The sequence below is a fragment of the Triticum urartu genome, chromosome 6A (assembly GCF_056163025.1).
Source record: "Triticum urartu cultivar PI428250 chromosome 6A, HENAU_Tu73, whole genome shotgun sequence".
Taxonomy (NCBI): domain Eukaryota; kingdom Viridiplantae; phylum Streptophyta; class Magnoliopsida; order Poales; family Poaceae; genus Triticum; species Triticum urartu.
The window spans coordinates 510807699-510826166 of record NC_141878.1 but is presented as its reverse complement, the minus strand read 5'-3'; the positions used below and the strand labels follow the sequence as shown (position 1 = coordinate 510826166).

The 18468-nt window shown below is 45.2% G+C and overlaps 1 protein-coding gene and 1 long non-coding RNA gene across 2 annotated transcripts; both read left to right on the top strand.

The window, feature by feature from the left end:
- Positions 1 to 588: 588 nt before the first annotated feature.
- LOC147965983 (uncharacterized) lies at positions 589 to 2334 on the top strand. Its single transcript, XM_087530677.1, has 2 exons — positions 589 to 612; positions 661 to 2334. The coding sequence occupies exons 1-2, from the start codon at positions 589 to 591 to the stop codon at positions 1633 to 1635; spliced, it is 999 nt and encodes a 332-aa protein (XP_087386803.1). The 3' UTR covers positions 1636 to 2334.
- Positions 2335 to 8800: 6466 nt separating this feature from the next.
- Positions 8801 to 12361, top strand: LOC147965982 (uncharacterized). The gene is made up of 3 exons (XR_015608668.1): positions 8801 to 9266; positions 10642 to 10716; positions 12039 to 12361. It is a non-coding gene; the product is annotated as an uncharacterized LOC147965982 (long non-coding RNA).
- Positions 12362 to 18468: the final 6107 nt, after the last annotated feature.

Genomic DNA, 18468 nt, shown 5'->3' with positions numbered 1-18468 from the left:
GTGTGACGCCCGGATAATTAAGGTACAGTAGTTCCATGCTAATGATGCCACATCACCATTGTTACTGTTGTCGATCTTGTGATGGTTCAAAAGCGATTCAAATTCAAATTTTAAATAAAAGCTAAACAAAAGTTTTCAAACATTAAAACTAAATGTTCTAAACATGTCAAATAAATCATAGGTAATTATGGTGGAGAATCCTCATCTCTATAAATTAATTAAAGGCTAAAAAAATTAAAACAGCAGCTATAACAATTAATTAAATACCTTTTATAAAGTTATAAAAATACAAACTAATATTTTTATGCCAACCTTTTTGTGACAGCACCAAATATTGCAATAATAATTAGGTGTCCATATCCACATTTTATAAAACTCATTTCCTAATTGGATTAAGTGCAAAACATAGACTAGAAAAAGTAAAACAGAAAAGAAATTGGAAAACAGAAATATATATATAATGGAAAACTCCCTCCCCCACCCACTAGGCCGCTTGGCCCAGTTAACTACAGGGAGCCTAGCCCACCCCCAGGCGCCTCCCCCTTCCTCTGTTCACAGAGGGGGGTCGTGGAGACCATCCAGACAGCCATGGCCATCGGTGGCGCCGTGGAGGCCATCCCACGGCTCCACCGGGGATAAGGAACCCCCCTCGAACCCTAGCAGCCCCAAGAGCTTTCCCCCCCTCCTCCTCGTGCTGTTGCTTCATCTCCCTCGCTCGTTCTCGCCCTCTGCATCTTGCTGACGCTGCCGTCGCCGCGCACAGCTCGAACCCCGCGGCCACCGGCCTTCCCTCGATGTGCCACCAAGTCCAGCCACTCCTCCTTCGCCCTCTACACCGTCAGGTGCATCCCGTTGGAGTTGGGAGCCTCTACACCGACCCCTTCTTCTACCTCGGGACACCGGCCGCCATCATCAGATTCGCCGCCGTCAAGCCCTCCCCGACTTCACCGACTCCTCAGCTGCAACCACGGTGAAGTCCCGTGCAAAACCCATGTTCTCCTCTTCGATTCGTCGTCGTTGTCGTTGTCCCCGAGTTTGAATTGGCTGCTCTTGCGCCCGCCCGCGTTTGCGCGCGCCCGCAGCCCGCTCACGCCCCATGCTCACCCGCTGCCGTGCCCCTGCCCCGCGATGTCCGCTCCCTTGGTCGCCCGTGCGCCGGCCATGCCCTGCCTCACCCTCGCCCAATCGAGCTCCCCGCGCGCGCGTCCGCAGGCTCCGGACGTGCCCTGCTTCTTGCTGCTGCTGCCTTGCCGCCGTCTCTGCTCGACTGTTGCGGCCTTCGCTTGCTGCTTCCCTCTGCTGCTGACTCTGCATCGCCCGTCCGCCGCTATATGCTCGCCACTGGCGCCCGCCCTGCCGCCGCGCCTGGATCTCAGCTCCCGCGCGCACCCACGCCCGGGCGCCACTCGCGCCTGCCGCCGTGCGCCCGCTCCCGCCGGAGCTCCCCTATCGCCCCCGCACCCCGCTGTCGGCCGCCGCATTTTCGCCCGCGCCCTGGTGCCGCCCGCCTGTGCCCCCGCGAGCCGCGCCCCGTTGACGGCCCCTCACCGCCTGATGCCGCCAAGCTCCCTGCTCGCCGTGGCGGAGGCGCCACCGCCGGAGCTTCCTGCCGTGGCCGCCGGCCCTCCTCTGTGAGGCCGCGTGCGTGCCCAGCCTCTGAGACCGGCCCCAGTTTAGATTAGCAGAGGGGCTAATCCCCACTTAAGCCAAGGGCTCCCCACTGTTAGTTTAATTTTATTTTTAGGTTTAATTTAGTTGTACTCTATGACATGTGGGACCCCTGTTAAATAACCTTTTAACTTGTTCCTATTACATGTCGGCCCCACCAATAAATAAACCCTTTTAAATAAATCTGTTGACTAGTCAACATTGACTTTGACTGCTGACTCGGCACACCCCTGGGTCCCATTGTCAACCTCACAAGCACACTGTTGTGTACATTTTCTGTGTACACTTAGCATTTAACATTAAATGATTTTCAAATTAATTTATATCCATGAAATTTAGGAATTCATTTAAACTTTAGAAATTCATATAAAATAAATCGTAACTCGGATGCAAATAATTTATATATGAAAGTTGCTCAGAACGACGAGACAAACCCGGGTACGCAGCCGTTCGTCCGCCACGCATCCCTAGCATCGCGAACACGTAACTTTTCCTCTCCGGTTCATCTGTCCGAAAACGCGAAACACCGGGAATACTTTCCCGGATGTTTCCCCCTTCACCGGTACCACCTCGTATCGCGTTAGGCACACCTAGCATCACGCTTTGTCATATCATGCATCGTCATGCATTTGTTTGTATTATATTTATTGTTTCTTCCCTCTCTTCTCTCGCTAGACACCGAGACCGACGCCGTTGATACCCAGTATGACTACGGTGTTGACGACCCCTCTCTCTTGCCAGAGTAACCAGGCAAGCCCCCCCCCCCCCCCCTGATCACCAGATATCGCCTACTCTTCTCTATACTGGTTGCATTAGAGTAGTGTAGCATGTTACTGCTTTTCGTTAATCCTATCCTGATGCATAGCCCGTCCTTGCTACTACTGTCGTTACCTTTACCTGCAATCCTAATGCTTAGTATAGGATGCTAGTTTATCATCAGTGGTCCTACCTACTTGTTCGTCTGTCATGCTATACTATCGGGCCGTGATCACTCGGGAGGTGATCACGGGTATATACTATATACTTTATACATGATACATGTGGTGACTAGAGTCGGGTCGGCTCGTGGAGCACCCGCGAGTGATTCACGGATTGGGGACTGAAAGTACCTTTGTCCCAACGGTCCTCTATGTGGATCTTTGTGGCGAAGCGATAGGGCAGGTTGAGACCACCTAGGAGAGAGGTGGGCCTGGCCCTGGTCGGCGTTCGCGGTTATTTCAAGATAACACGTTTAACGAGATCTTCGTATTTGATTTGAGTCTGGCCACTGGCCTATACGCACTAACCATCTACGCGGGGACAGTTATGGGCACTCGACGTCGTGGTATCAGCCGAAGCCTTCGTGACGTCAGCGACTGAGCGGCGCGCCGGGTTGGACCGCGTAACGCAACTTCCTTTGTAATGGAGGTTGCTAGGTCTGCTCTCCGGCCGCCCACGCAACGTGCAGGTGTGCAATGGGCGATGGGCCCAGACCCCTGCGCACATAGGATTTAGACCGGCGTGCTGACCTCTCTGTTGTGCCTAGGTAGGGCTGCGACGTGTTGATCTTCCGAGGCCGGGCATGACCCAGGAAAGTGTGTCCGGACAAAGGGGATCGAGCGTGTTGGGAAATGTGGTGCACCCCTGCAGGGAAGTTAATCTATTCGAATAGCCGTGATCTTCGGTAACAAGACGACTTGGAGTTGTACCTTGACCTTATGACAACTAGAATCGGATACTTATTAAAACACACCCTTCCAAGTGCCAGATACAACCGGTGATCGCTCTCTCACAGGGTGACGAGGGGAGGATCATCGGTTAGGATTATGCTATGCGATGATACTTGGTGAACTTACCATCTACTCTCTTCTTCTGCTGCAAGATGGAGGTTACCAGAAGCGTAGTCTTCGATCGGACTAGCTATCCCCCTCTTATTCCGGCATTCTGCAGTTCAGTCCACATATGATACCCCTTTTCCATTTGATACCAATGCATACATATGTAGTGTAGCTCCTTGCTTGCGAGTACTTTGGATGAGTACTCACGGTTGCTTTGCTCCCCCCTTTTCCCCTTTCTATACCCGATTGTTGCGACCAGATGTTGGAGTTCAGGAGCCAGACGCCACTGTCGATGACGACTACTACTGCTCGGGAGGTGCCTACTACTACGTGCAGCCCGCTGACGATGACCAGGAGTAGTTTAGGAGGATCCCAGTCAGGAGGCATGCGCCTCTTTCGATCTGTATCCCAGTTTGTGCTAGCCTTCTTAAGGCAAACTTGTTTAACTTATGTCTATACTCAGATATTGTTGCTTCCGCTGACTCGTCTATGTTCGAGTTCTTGTATTCGAGCCCTCGAGGCCCCTGGCTTGTAATATGATGCTTGTATGACTTACTTTATTTGTAGAGTTGTGTTGTGATATCTTCCCGTGAGTCCCTGATCTTGATCGTACATGTTTGCGTGTATGATTAGTGTACGGTCAAATCGGGGGCGTCACAAGTTGGTATTAGAGCCGACTGCCTGTAGGAACCCCCCTTGCACACTCCTTGGGCGAAGTCGAGTCTAGACATTGCAAAACTTTTACTAACATGGTTGTGTGTCTTATGGGCCCACGTCGCCATTTGGGTGGTATTAGGATCTTTTATTCCTCGACCTATACTCTGGGACTCTGATATCTCTACTATTCGGGTTAAATGAATTTGCTAACTCGGATTTTAGGTTCTCGAGAATACTTCTCCCGGAGAGCCCCTTCAGTCCAGATGACCGCCTGCTGCACCAGAAAATTTTGAAGATACTCTTCGATGTTTCCCCGACCCTTGTGCCCTCCGCACCGATAAATCCCTATGAAAAGCTACATACACTTGTCGTCCATAGCTTCATTTCCAATTTGATCTTGTTGTACAAGATACCCTGAAATACTTCGGATATTCCGAGAATCCTTTGAGTCTGCTGCCTTGCAGCTCCTTTTCCTCATGAATACATGTATGAATAATTCCTCACACTTACCAGGGATTCGTTCATCCCCGGTTGTTCAGGTGTTTCGCAAAATTCTTCGAAATGCCATGCACTCTTCCGAAATCCTGAGTAGCCTATTGCTCTTGATCTTCTTTACCTCCTTGCATAATGGTTACCTCCATATGTCTAGCAATATTCATTACAATACTTTATGATCGACATTATGATCTTGTTGATTCAACATGTGTGTGAATGCACACAATCATTAGTTATTCCCTGAAAATTATCCTTCCGGCTCGGACGCATTTTAAACATGAGCTGGATCTCGACCAACCAAATAGCCATGGATTGTACCCCTAAGGCTATTCAACGTGTCCATCCCTAATCAGAGCATTGCTTCTGATCCCTTGTCTTGGAATTCATAATTCCTTTGCATTTGAGCTTTGAGTTAGTCAGTTGTTTCTATAATATGATCTCCTTGCATTCTTTCTTCCTCTGGTTGAGTACTGATACTCATATCAGATCCCTTATGGACCACCAGATCCCTTGTTGGATTTTATCCGACAGCGTCCTTCATATTCAATAAGCCTGTGAGCCTTTCCTCGGATACATAATGCCTTTGGTAATTTGTATCCTCTCCTTTGGTCAAACATGCTCTTCTTCCGAGCTTGAGTTATTTACCCCTGAAGTTTGTGGTATATGTTTCTAAGAAGCCCGATGGGTTGAGCCTATGCCTTCCTTAATTTGTGTGAACCCGAGAGTTTTCACGAGTCATACTCTTCTGGTATTTTGCCAGATAATTTTCTACCCTACAACTTCTTTGAAGACGAGAAGTGAATGAAAGGTTATGCATTAAAGAAGTGGGAGTCGACCTTGAACTTTGTGTTCATGCCCATGGACCCGATGTGGAACTTATCATGGAAGCTTCTTGCAAAATATTTAATCAATTGGGTAATTCTTTCGGTGTCATTAAATTGGATCCCTTGCAGCTAGGGTTCCGACCATATTATTCTTCCTTGATCCCATTTCTCGGCCAAGTTTAAGGATTTGTCTTCCGCGGGTCAATACCCCAGTCAAACCTTTACTTTGATCTACCGTCGAGTATTACACTCTGGTATCTCGAGAATATCGTGGAACTACATAACTTCTTATGGTTTCTTCATGAACTATTATTTCTCACCGATTCCAATTTTCCTAGGTTCTGGGTTGTCGTCAACCGAGAACACCAAATAGTGAATCGACTCCACACTCCGATTCAATAACTCTAAGTAATTTTCGTTGCTTATGAGTTTAATAATCCTTCAAGTCATTCCTAGCATGATCGGCTATATCATTATCGTGCTATATTTTAACGGTGCTACCGGGTCCTTCTTTCCAGAGCAAAAAATTTCGACGGTGAGCTAATCTTACGTCGATCTTCCTCATCATATCATTTCGCCTTAAACAGCGAGCTTGAATTCGAATTGTGTCGTACCCTTGGTTCCAATAACCTTTTGCTTCATCATCCCTTTCCTTTGTTGCTGTCGCTGATCGATCATCGATTACATCTTCATGAAATCTCTCGACAAATGTGTCGTGATCATCATCAACATTCTGAGCTCTTCGCAGATATCTATCGAATTCTTGATGGGTAATACCATCCTTGCCCTCGATGATTTGTGTTATCATCGGCCACTTTATTGCCTTCCCTCCAACACAAACTTGATCGTGTTTTGTGATATACCTTGAGTTCCTTGCGATCCAGCATTTGTTCTTTACCTTGGAGTATTACCATCTTTTATGTCAAGAATGTTGTGAGAATTTCACCACCTCTTAAGAAATTCTTGATATAGTAATACTTATCGCCGTCTCCATTCATTCTTAGTCTCCGTGTTGTTTCTAACCGGAATACCCACAAATGGACTGTGAGGTGTAAAATTCAAAACTTCTAGCAACCCTATTGCTTGTAAGTTAATGAATGATAGTTCCATTCTTTGTGTATTCGTTATTGAATCACCATTCTAAACATTGATCATGCTACCTAAGCCCATATTATGGGTGCACCTTTCAACCAATATTTAATGGCGTATGTTTTCCTCTAGCATACATCATTATACGATTTGATCTTTTTGGAAATCTTGATGAATTATCGTTGATTTCATCAGCCACCTCCTCATCCTCTCCTTGGTTTAATGATGAACTCATGATTCAGAACTTTCTTCCATAGTTCATTTCCCGAGGATCTTACAATGTCATCTCGTCAATTTGTGTTGCACCTTTTTCTCAGGCATCCTAAGGCTAAGATATCCTGACCCCAATCAGATCTGAATCTCGATCGGATATGATGGTTGAGACATATCTCCAAGAGTTATAACATTGGTCCTTATATATCGGTAAGGTGATGTCATGCCTAGCACACCTGGCCAGATGACCTATTGTTATCAGTTTCCTATTTAGCAAGGGTAACCATTCTTCCATGAGGAAATCGTAAGACTTATTCTATATGTTGTTCCTGATGAATCCTTTGTGTGTCCAAGTTCGATCTTTGCTTGAAGACCATGTCACTACTATCTCGAAGTATGTCTATGGTACTCCAATTTTCAATAAGAACATTTGAACCACAATGCTAAGCTTTTCTTTGTCAATTATCCAAACACCGTGGTATGGGTAATTTCATGAAATTTCTCTCCCCTTACCTAAAGAGTTTTCTACATGATATCCTGTCATGGATATCATGCTTTGTTTGTCCTTCCGAAGGACATACCCTTGAAATATGTGTTTAAACACATTGGCCTTTCCATTGTTCTATTTAATCTAATGATCACCTTTTCCTTTCCATTGTTTTGTTTAACCTTACTGGTGATCTATATGATCTAAGCAGTAATATCCTCCTGCTTATGTAAGACACCTTGGTGTACAACCGTGTCAGTAAGACCCTGTTGCTTTTGTTGATAGCATTCCGGTAACCACCGATGGCCGAGAACTTTGCCTATTGGTTCGCCTCGTTCAACGAGCAGGAAAATGGTTCTCTTTGTCCCTCGCCCTTGGTACTAACGCTATTGCCAACATATCTGATAGGCTACCCTCTAACATGCCGTGCTATAATGATCGTGCAAGATGTCAGCCCCCTTTCTACTTTAACCCACATGGTGGGCCCATTACCCATAGTTCCACAGGATCGAAACCTGACTCTCCTGTACACCCCAGCTCCTAAAGGTTATTCCTCATGCTTGGCTTCGTATGTAATTCACGAGCCACCTTCCAAGATATCATCAATTCTGGTATCAGACATAATACTTATTCCCGTTGCTCTAAAACCCTTTCACACTCTGTTTTAGGCAACGAACAATTGACCAGCCACTTGAAACTTCTTACCGCACCTTCTTGCTCGCCTCTCGATGTGTTCCATTTGACCAATTCGAGAGTTACTCATGTGATCATTCATGGGATAACCCCAGATTATTTCCCCTGATAGCATTCTATCGTTGTCGGGCTGCCCCTTTCTTATTGGTAAGCACGATTGAGTTCACCAAGAAAGGCTGATGACTTAGCCTCATAACCCGAAGCTAAGGAATGACGACATCAACGGAAGCGGTCAACTTCTTCGAGAAGAGCAACCAAGACCGAGAAGACTCGATAGAATTTCGTAGCCAGAGCTTTCCCACTTACTTTACCTCTTAAATCTCGGGACGAGATTTCTTGTAGTAGAGGAGAATTGTGACGCCCGGATAATTAAGGTATAGTAATTCCATGCTAATGATGCCACATCACCATTGTTACTGTTGTCGATCTTGTGATGGTTCAAAAGCGATTCAAATTCAAATTTAAAATAAAGGCCAACAACAAAAGTTTTCAAACATTAAAACTAAATGTTCTAAACGTGTAAAATAAATCATAGGTAATTATGGTGGAGAATCCTCATCTCTATAAAGTAAGTAAAGGCTAAAAAAATTTAAAACAACAGCTATAACAATTAATTAAATACCTTTTATAAAGTTATAAAAATACAAACTAATATTTTTATGCCAACCTTTTTGTGACAGCACCAATTATTGCAATACTAATTAGGTGTCCATCTCCACATTTTATAAAACTCATTTGCTAATTGGATTAAGTGCAAAACATAGACTAGAAGAAGTAAAACAGAAAAGAAATTGGAAAACAGAAATATATATAAAGGAAAACTCCCTCCCCCACCCACTAGGCCGCTTGGCCCAGTTAACTACAGGGAACCTAACCCACCCCCAGGCGCCTCCCCCTTCCTCTGTTCACAGAGGGGGGTCGTGGAGACCATCCAGACAGCCATGGCCATCGGTGGCGCCGTGGAGGCCATCCCACGGCTCCACCGGGGATAAGGAGCCCCCCCTCGAACCCTAGCAGCCCCAAGAGCTTTCCCCCCTCCTCCTCGTGCTGTTGCTTCCTCTCCCTCGCTCGTTCTCGCCCTCTGCATCTTGCTGACGCTGCCGTCGCCGCGCACAGCTCGAACCCCGCGGCCACCGGCCTTCCCTCGATGTGCCACCAAGTCCAGCCACTCCCCCTTCGCCCTCTACACCGTCAGGTGCATCCCGTTGGAGTTGGGAGCCTCTGCACCGACCCCTTCTTCTACCTCGGGACGCCGGCCGCCATCATCAGATTCGCCGCCGTCAAGCCCTCCCCGACTTCACTGACTCCTCCGCTGCAACCACGGTGAGGTCCCGTGCAAAACCCCATGTTCTCCTCTTCGATTCGTCGTCATTGTCGTTGTCCCCGAGTTTGAATTGGCTGCTCTTGCGCCCGCCCGCGTTTGCGCGCGCCTGCAGCCCCGCGCACGCCCCACGCTCACCCGCTGCCGTGCCCCTGCCCCGCGATGTCCGCTCCCTTGGTCGCCCGTGCGCCGGCCATGCCCTGCCTCACCCTCGCCCAATCGAGCTCCCCGCGCGCGCGTCCGCAGGCTCCGGACGTGCCCTGCTTCTTGCTGCTGCTGCCTTGCCGCCGTCTCTGCTCGACTGTTGCGGCCTTCGCTTGCTGCTTCCCTCTGCTGCTGACTCTACATCGCCCGTCCGCCGCTATATGCTCGGCACCGGCGCCCGCCCTGCCGCCGTGCCTGGTGCTCAGCTCCCGCACGCACCCACGCCCGGGCGCCACTCGCGCCTGCCGCCGTGCGCCCGCTCCTGCCGGAGCTCCCCTATCGCCCCCGCACCCCGCTGTCGGCCGCCGCATTTTCGCCCGCGCCCTGGTGCCGCCCGCCTGCGCCCCCGCGAGCCGCCCCGTTGATGGCCCCTCACCGCCTGATGTCGCCAAGCTCCCTGCTCGCCGTGGCGGATGCGCCACCGCCGGAGCTTCCCGCCGTGGCCGCCGGCCCTCCTCTGTGAGGCCGCGTGCGTGCCCGGCCTCTGAGACCGGCCCCAGTTTAGATTAGGAGAGGGGCTAATCCCCACTTAAGCCAAGGGCCCCCCACTGTTAGTTTATTTTTATTTTTAGGTTTAATTTAGTTGTACTCTATGACATGTGGGGCCCCTGTTAAATAACCTTTTAACTTGTTCCTATTACATGTCGGCCCCACCAATAAATAAACCCTTTTAAATAAATCTGTTGACTAGTCAACATTGACTTTGACTGCTGACTCGGCACACCCCTGGGTCCCATTGTCAACCCACAAGCACACTGTTGTGTACATTTTCTGTGTACACTTAGCATTTAACTTTAAATGATTTTCGAATTAATTTATATCCAGGAAATTTAGGAATTTATTTAAACTTTAGAAATTCATATAAAATAAACCGTAACTCGGATGCAAATAATTTATATATGAAAGTTGCTCAGAACGACGAGACGAACCCGGATACGCAGCTCGTTCGTCCCGCACGCATCCCTAGCATAGCGAACACGCAACTTTCCCTCTCCGGTTCATCTGTCCGAAAAGGCAAAACATCGGGAATACTTTTCCAGATGTTTCCCCCCTTCACCGGTACCACCTCGTACCACGTTAGGGCACGCCTAGCATCACTCTTTGTTATGTCATGCATCATCATGCATTTGTTTGCATTATATTTATTGTTTCTTCCCCCTCTTCTCTCGCTAGACACCGAGGCCGACGCCGCTGCTACCGAGTACGACTACGGTGTTGATGACCCCTCTCTCTTGCCAGAGCAACCAGGCAAGCCCCCCCCCTTGATCACCAGATATCGCCTACTCTTCTCTATACTGCTTGCATTAGAGTAGTGTAGCATGTTACTGCTTTCCGTTAATCCTATCCTGATGCATAGCCTGTCCTTGCTACTACTGTTGTTACCTTTACCTCCAATCCTAATGCTTAGTATAGGATGCTAGTTTATCATCAGTGGCCCTACCTACTTGTCCGTCTGCCATGCTATATTATCGGGCCGTGATCACTCGGGAGGTGATCACGGGTATATACTATATACTTTATACATGATACATGTGGTGACTAAAGTCGGGTCGGCTCATGGAGCACCCGTGAGTGATTCACGGATTAGGGGCTGAAAGGACCTTTGTCCCAACGGTCCTCTGTGTGGATCTTTGTGGCGAAGCGATAGGGCAGGTTGAGACCACCTAGGAGAGAGGTGGGCCTGGCCCTGGTCGGCGTTCGCGGTTATTTCAAGATAACACGTTTAACGAGATCTTGGTATTTGATTTGAGTCTGTCCACTGGCCTATACGCACTAACCATCTACGCGGGGACAGTTATGGGCACTCGACTTCGTGGTATCAGCCGAAGCCTTCGTGACATCGGCGACTGAGCGGCACGCGCCGGGTTGGACCGCGTAACGCAACTTCCTTTGTAATGGAGGTTGCTAGGTCTGCTCTCCGGCCACCCACGCAACGTGCAGGTGTGCAATGGACGATGGGCCCAGACCCCTGCGCACATAGGATTTAGACCGGCGTGCTGACCTCTCTGTTGTGCCTAGGTAGGGCTGCGACGTGTTGATCTTCCGAGGCCGGGCATGACCCAGGACAGTGTGTCCGGACAAAGGGGATCGAACGTGTTGGGAAATGTGGTGCACCCCTGCAGGGAAGTTAATCTATTCGAATAGTCGTGATCTTCGGTAACAAGACGACTTGGAGTTGTACCTTGACCTTATGACAACTAGAATCAGATACTTATTAAAACACACCCTTCCAAGTCCCAGATACAACCGATGATCGCTCTCTCACAGGGTGACGAGGGGAGGATCATCGATTAGGATTATGCTATGCGATGATACTTGGTGAACTTACCATCTACTCTCTTCTTCTGCTGCAAGATGGAGGTTACCAGAAGCGTAGTCGTCTATCGGACTAGCTATCCCCCTCTTATTCCGGCATTCTACAGTTCAGTCCACATAAGATACCCCTTTTCCATTTGATACCAACGCATACATATGTAGTGTAGCTCCTTGCTTGCGAGTACTTTGGATGAGTACTCATGGTTGCTTTGCTCCCCCCTTTTCCCCTTTCTATACTCGATTGCTGTGACCAGACGTTGGAGTCCAGGAGCCAGACGCCACTGTCGATGACGACTACTACTGCTCGGGAGGTGCCTACTACTACGTGCAGCCCGCTGACGACGATCAGGAGTAGTTTAGGAGGACCCCAGTCAGGAGGCATGCGCCTCTTTCGATCTGCATCCCAGTTTGTGCTAGCCTTCTTAAGGCAAACTTGTTTAACTTATGTCTATACTTAGATATTGTTGCTTCCGATGACTTGTCTATGTTAGAGTTCTTGTATTCGAGCCCTCGAGGCCCCTGGCTTGTAATATGATACTTGTATGACTTACTTTATTTGTAGAGTTGTGTTGTGATATCTTCCCATGAGTCCCTGATCTTGATCGTACATGTTTGCGTGTATGATTAGTGTACGATCAAATCGGGGGCGTCACAGTAAGGAAATGATATGATCACTATAGATGCTATTTTTTGAAATTACTTAATTGCACAAAATCATATTTCTAAATTTGTTAAGTTATTTTGGATAGGTTTATATTTTTAATTAATAAAATACACTGTTAAGTAAGATTATTATTTTATTATTTAGGAATATTAATTTATAAAATAATAATTACAGAAGCCAAAATGAATACCTTGACAAACAGCTTCAATCATAATATAATTAGTACAAGGTTGAGATGTTGCCCACTGACGCTAGCTTTGGATCCATGTTGGATCGGCTACTTCGATGGTTTGGAGCAACTATAAGAAGACAAAAACATTCCGAGAATAGGAAAGTGAAGGATAGACACGGCGGGATCCATGAAACCATTGTCATTGTGTACATAGTGGTGTCAATTACGGTTTTTTAAGAAGTAGTGACGATCTTTTTTTGTAGAATGTGTTCGCAATTTTATTTCAAACATTGCTTATGTAAAAAGACATGAGCCAACATTTTTCCAAATTAAAACAAGTGTCTTAACCTAAATCAATTGATCATGCAAAAAAATACCTAGCAAGATTGTTTTAAGTTGTTTGTATATATAGTACCGAATTTAAATTAATCATGCACTAACTTCATATACCGAATTTAAATTAATCACTTACAGCAAACAATCACTAAAAAAACAATATTGCACAGTGTTACCAAATTTAAATGTACCTACATGAAAAAAATGAAAACTATTAAATATGTGTCTCAAGAATAAAATAAAACAATGAAACATGATAAAAATGCAAGACAAATGATAAAAATAATATAATTAGCACATCATGCATGATTATACAAAATTGTGTCGGTACCGCATGCATAATTAGTAGGCCAATGATTAATCGATAAATACGAACCTATATATCAATTAAAAATAGAACATACTAAAACAAAACTATGAATTTTATTTGTAAATGTCATCACATTTGGTTTCAATTTAACATTACACCAATCAACTAAAATTATCCAATAATTAAAATTTAAAAAATTCTAGTCCGCGCATCGAGCGGGCCACTTTGCTAGTTATTCTAAATAGCAACAAGCAAATCCTAACGAAAGAAAATGACGCTCCAAGCAAAACACATATCATGTGACGAATATAAATGTAGCTCCTAGTGAGGTTACCGATAATGTTGGAGACGAAAGAGGGGATGCCTTCCGGGGCATCCCCAAGCTTAGTTGCTTGGATATTCCTTGAATATTACCTTGAGGTGCCTTGGGTATCCCCATGTTTAGGGTATTGTCACTCCTTATTCTCCTCATATCGATATCTTACCCAAAACTTGAAAACTTCATCACACAAAACTTAACGGAACTTCGTGAGATAGATTAGTATGATAAAGCGCAAACCATTCACTTTGGTACTGTCAAAGACAAGATTCATAATTGTTCTCACATAATGCCTACTGTACCTTATAATTTCACAATTTATATTGAGCAATATAATCCATAGAAACTAGATAACAAGCAAACTATGCATTGAAACCAGAATCTGTCAAAAACAGAACAGTCTGTAGTAATCTGTACACCAACCATACTTATGCTACTCCAACAATTCTGAAAAATTAGAATAACCTGAAAATTTGTATATAAATCTTTTGCAAAAAGAATCAGGATTTTATCAGGCTTCTGTAAAATATGAAAATTGTTTCGTTGGGCGCAAAAGTTTCTGTTTTTCAGCAAGATCAAATCAACTATCACCATAGACCATCCCAAAGGTCTTACTTGGCACTTTATTGAAACGAAAGCTATAAACATGATTATTACAGTAGCTTAATCATGTGAACACACGAAAACAGTAGGTAAAAGTGAAATAGGTGACGAGAAGAAGCTCCCTATTCAACCAATCTCATCAATAAGAAGATCAGAAAAATTAATTAAACCTACACATGATGTGGTGAAGAAGAAGAAAAGAAGAAAGAGTAGAGGTAAAAAGGTATCCATCCAAATGATGTTGCTCCTATTATTGTTGTGCCTCATGAGGATGAGTCAAAAATAATTGTGGAGGATGATACACTTGATGATGATTTTGTTATGCCTATTGCTTGTTGTGATAACTATGATTGGGAACATAAATATACTTCTTATAATCTTGAAAATATATTTTCCACCAACTTGGGAAATTATGATGATAATAATTGTTATACTATTGGCGCTATTCATACTATTAATGATGAGAGTGATTATGCTTAGATATGCCAAGCCACAAGCTTGGGGATGCTATGTTCAATGAGGATGACATGTTTGAGAATTTATTTGCTGCAATTAATGTTTGTCCCAAGCTTGGGGATGCTATGCTTAATGAAGTTGATCTTTTTAGTCTCCTACTTTGAATGCCCAAATTTGTTATGATGATTGCATGCCTCCTATTTATGATGATTGCAATATTTATGAAAGGGGGTTTGGTAGAGTGTCAACTTTAGATAATAATTATCCCACTATTTTGGAGGGTATTTAATATTATTGTAATGATAAAAGTGGATTTGAAGAGGTCATAACTTTATTTAGTAATGATTCCACTATTTCGGAAGAGGTTTCAATTGACTATGATGAGAACAAAGTTGCTACTTATGATGATTATTGTGATGATACTTATGTTATAAAAAGTAGTGATAATTATTGTCATAATTTTGAATATCCTTTTATTTAACACTACTCTTTTAATGTGGAAACAATTTATAGTATTTGAGTTTCATATGGTACTCCCACTTCTATGAATGAGAAGAAATTTGCTTATGTGAAGAGTAATAAAAAAATTAAGCTTGTGGATCATGAAAAGAATGCTTTATGTGATAATTATATTTTTGAAATTGTTCATGATGCTACTGAAAATTATTATGAGAGAGGAATATATGCTTCTATGTATCTCAAAATATTAAGTTTCCTCTCTTTATGTTGAAAGTTTTGAAGTTATACTTGTGTTTGCCTTCCTATGCTAGTTGATTCTTGCTCCCAAAAATTATTTGCTCACAAAATCCCTATGCATAGGAAGTGGGTTAGACTTAAATGTGCTTGTCATGTGATTCATGATGCTCTCTTTGTGTTTTAGTTATTTACTTTTATGTGAGCATCATTGAAATCATCATGCCTAGCTAAAAAGGCATTAAAGAAAAACGTTTGTTGGGAGACAACCAACATTTACCCCTATTATTTTTGCATGTTCACATGATTAAGCTACTATAGTAATCATGTTTTATTCATTTTGTTTCAATAAAGACGAACAACGAGGCATCGGAGCGAGTGGAGTGGTAGCTCAGCTAATGACGAAACACCGCGATATGCTGGTACCAAGCATGCGGTGCTTGCTTGAGCCCGTATAACGAGTGCGAAAGAAAGCACACATGATCCGGGTGTGTGTCATCGACAAAACTAATGTGATGCTGGCAATACACATGCTCCTCAAGATAGCCATGGAGAGGAAGGCGTTGGGAAACATCCATCTGATGCACCGGCCAGGCTCGAGACTCCGCAAGGTGAAGAACAGTACGAATCATGCCCGGTTTTACAACCGAAGAAAACATGTCCGTGAAGTCAATGTCGGCACACCGATGGAAACCTCGAACCACCCATCACATTTTGTAGCACTCGAGTGTGCCATCGGGACGAAGTTTGTGTTTAAACACCCACTTGCTAGAGATGCCATTCGCATGATGCAGACGAGGAATAAGCTGCCATCTTCGATTACGCTGCAAGGCGTTATCTCCTCCTACATCACCGCAAACCACAATGGGTCACGTAGAGCCGCCCGGGCAGAGAGCACAACAGTTATCCTAGCTTTGATACCATGTAGAAGTGCATGCTTTAGCCAATGCAACTAAAAGAATGATATGATAGAAGAGACCAGGCAATACATTTATACGTCAAGACTCCCCCTCACGTGTGGCTCCCTAAGGCCTAAACATGGACCGAAAGTGGGCTGCAATTTAATTGCACTAGCCGGGTCTTGAACTCAAGACCTCTTGGCTCCGGTACCATGTTAAGGAATAGATTGGATGCAACTCACGATATATTGATCGGGTGCACATATCCACGTATATATAAGTACAAGGGATGGCCACGTCCTCAACTATACATGGAAGGAAGAGGGCTTGTTCTACAAGAAATACACGTGCAATATTACATACTCAATAGGTTAGGCTCGAGCGCTTCCAAAATCCTCTATCTCCCACTCCCATTCTCCCCGTCCTCCTCGCCACCCCCGCTCACTCTACTACCCTTCAAGGGAGGCGGCAGATCTAAAGGAAATATGCCCAAGAGGCAATAATAAAGTTGTTATTTATATTTTATTATATCATGATAAATGTTTATTATTCATGCTAGAATTGTATTAACCGAAAACTTAGTACATGTGTGAATACATAGACAAACAAAGTGTCCCTAGTATGCCTCTACTTGACTAGCTCATTAATCAAAGATGGTTAAGTTTCCTAGCCATAGACATGTGTTGTCATTTGATGAATGGGATCAAATCATTAGAGAATGATGTGATGGACAAGACCCATCCATTAGCTTAGCACTATGATTGTTTAGTTTATTGCTATTGCTTTCTTCATGACTTATACATGTCCCTCAGACTATGAGATTATGCAACTCCCGAATATCGGAGGAACACCTTGTGTGCTATCAAACGTCACAACGTAACTGGGTGATTATAAAGATGCTCTATAGGTGTCTCTGATGGTGTTTGTTGAGTTGGCATAGATCGAGATTAGGATTTGTCACTCCGATTATCGGAGAGGTATCTCTGGGCCCTCTCGGTAATGCACATCACTATAAGCCTTGCAAGCTATGTGACTAATGAGTTAGTTACGTGATGATGCATTACGGAACGAGTAAAGAGACTTGCCAGTAACGAGATTGAACTAGGTATGATGATACCAACGATCGAATCTCGGGCAAGTAACATACCGATGACAAAGGGAACAACGTATGTTGTTGTGCGGTTTGACCGATAAAGATCTTCGTAGAATATGTAGGATCCAATTTGAGCATCCAGGTTCTGCTATTGGTTATTGACCGAAGATATGTCTTGGTCATGTCTACATAGTTCTCGAACCCGTAGGGTCCGCACGCTTAACGTTCGATAACGATTTGTATTATGAGTTATGTGATTTGATGAAAGAAGTTTGTTCAGATTCCTGGATGAGATCACGGACATGACGAGGAGTCCCGAAATGGTTGAGACATAAAGATCGATATATTGGAAGGCTATATTCAGACATCGAAAAGGTTCTAAGTGGTTCGGGTATTTTTTGGAGTACCGGAGAGTTACGGGAATTCACCGGGGGACGTATTGGGCCTTCATGGGCCTTAGTGGAAAGGAGAGAAGGGCCACAAGGGGAGGCCGCGCGTCCCCCATGGGCTGGTCCGAATTGGACTAGGAGGGGGCGGCACCCCCCTCTTTCCTTCTCCCTCTCCTGTCCTTCCTTCTTCTCCTACATGGACTAGGAAAGGGGGAAACCTAATCCTACTAGGAGTAGGAATCCCCCCTTGGGCGTGCCCCTTGAGGACGGCCCTCCTCCTTCTCCCCTCCTTTATATACGGGGGGGGGGGACCCCATAAACACACAACTTGATCTCTTAGCCCTGTGCGGTGCCCCCCTCCACAGATTTCCACCTCGGTCATATTGTCGTAGTGCTTAGGCGAAGCCCTGCGTCGGTAACTTCATCATCACCGTCACCACGCCGTTGTGCAGACGAAACTCTCCCTCAGCCTCAGCTGGATCTAGAGCTCGAGGGACGTTACTGAGCTGAACGTGTGCAGATCGCGGAGGTGTCATGCATTCGGTACTTGACCGGTTGGATCGCGAAGATGTTCGAATACATCAACCGTGTTACTTAACGCTTCCGCTTTCGGTCTACGAGGGTATGTGTACTCACTCTTCCCGCTCGTTGCTATGCTTATCATAGATAGATCTTGCGTGATCGTCGGCAAATTTTTGAATTACTATGTTCCCCAACAGTGGCATCCGAGCCAGATCTATGCATAGATGT

What these genes read in the sequence shown, in the direction of transcription:
- LOC147965983 (XM_087530677.1), top strand. Translation starts at nt 589, where the DNA reads ATGGCCATCGGTGGCGCCGTGGAG. An exon ending in CCATCGGTGGCGCCGTGGAG is followed by an intron (nt 613 to 660) that starts GCCATCCCACGG and finishes CTCGAACCCTAG; the next exon opens with CAGCCCCAAGAGCTTTCCCC.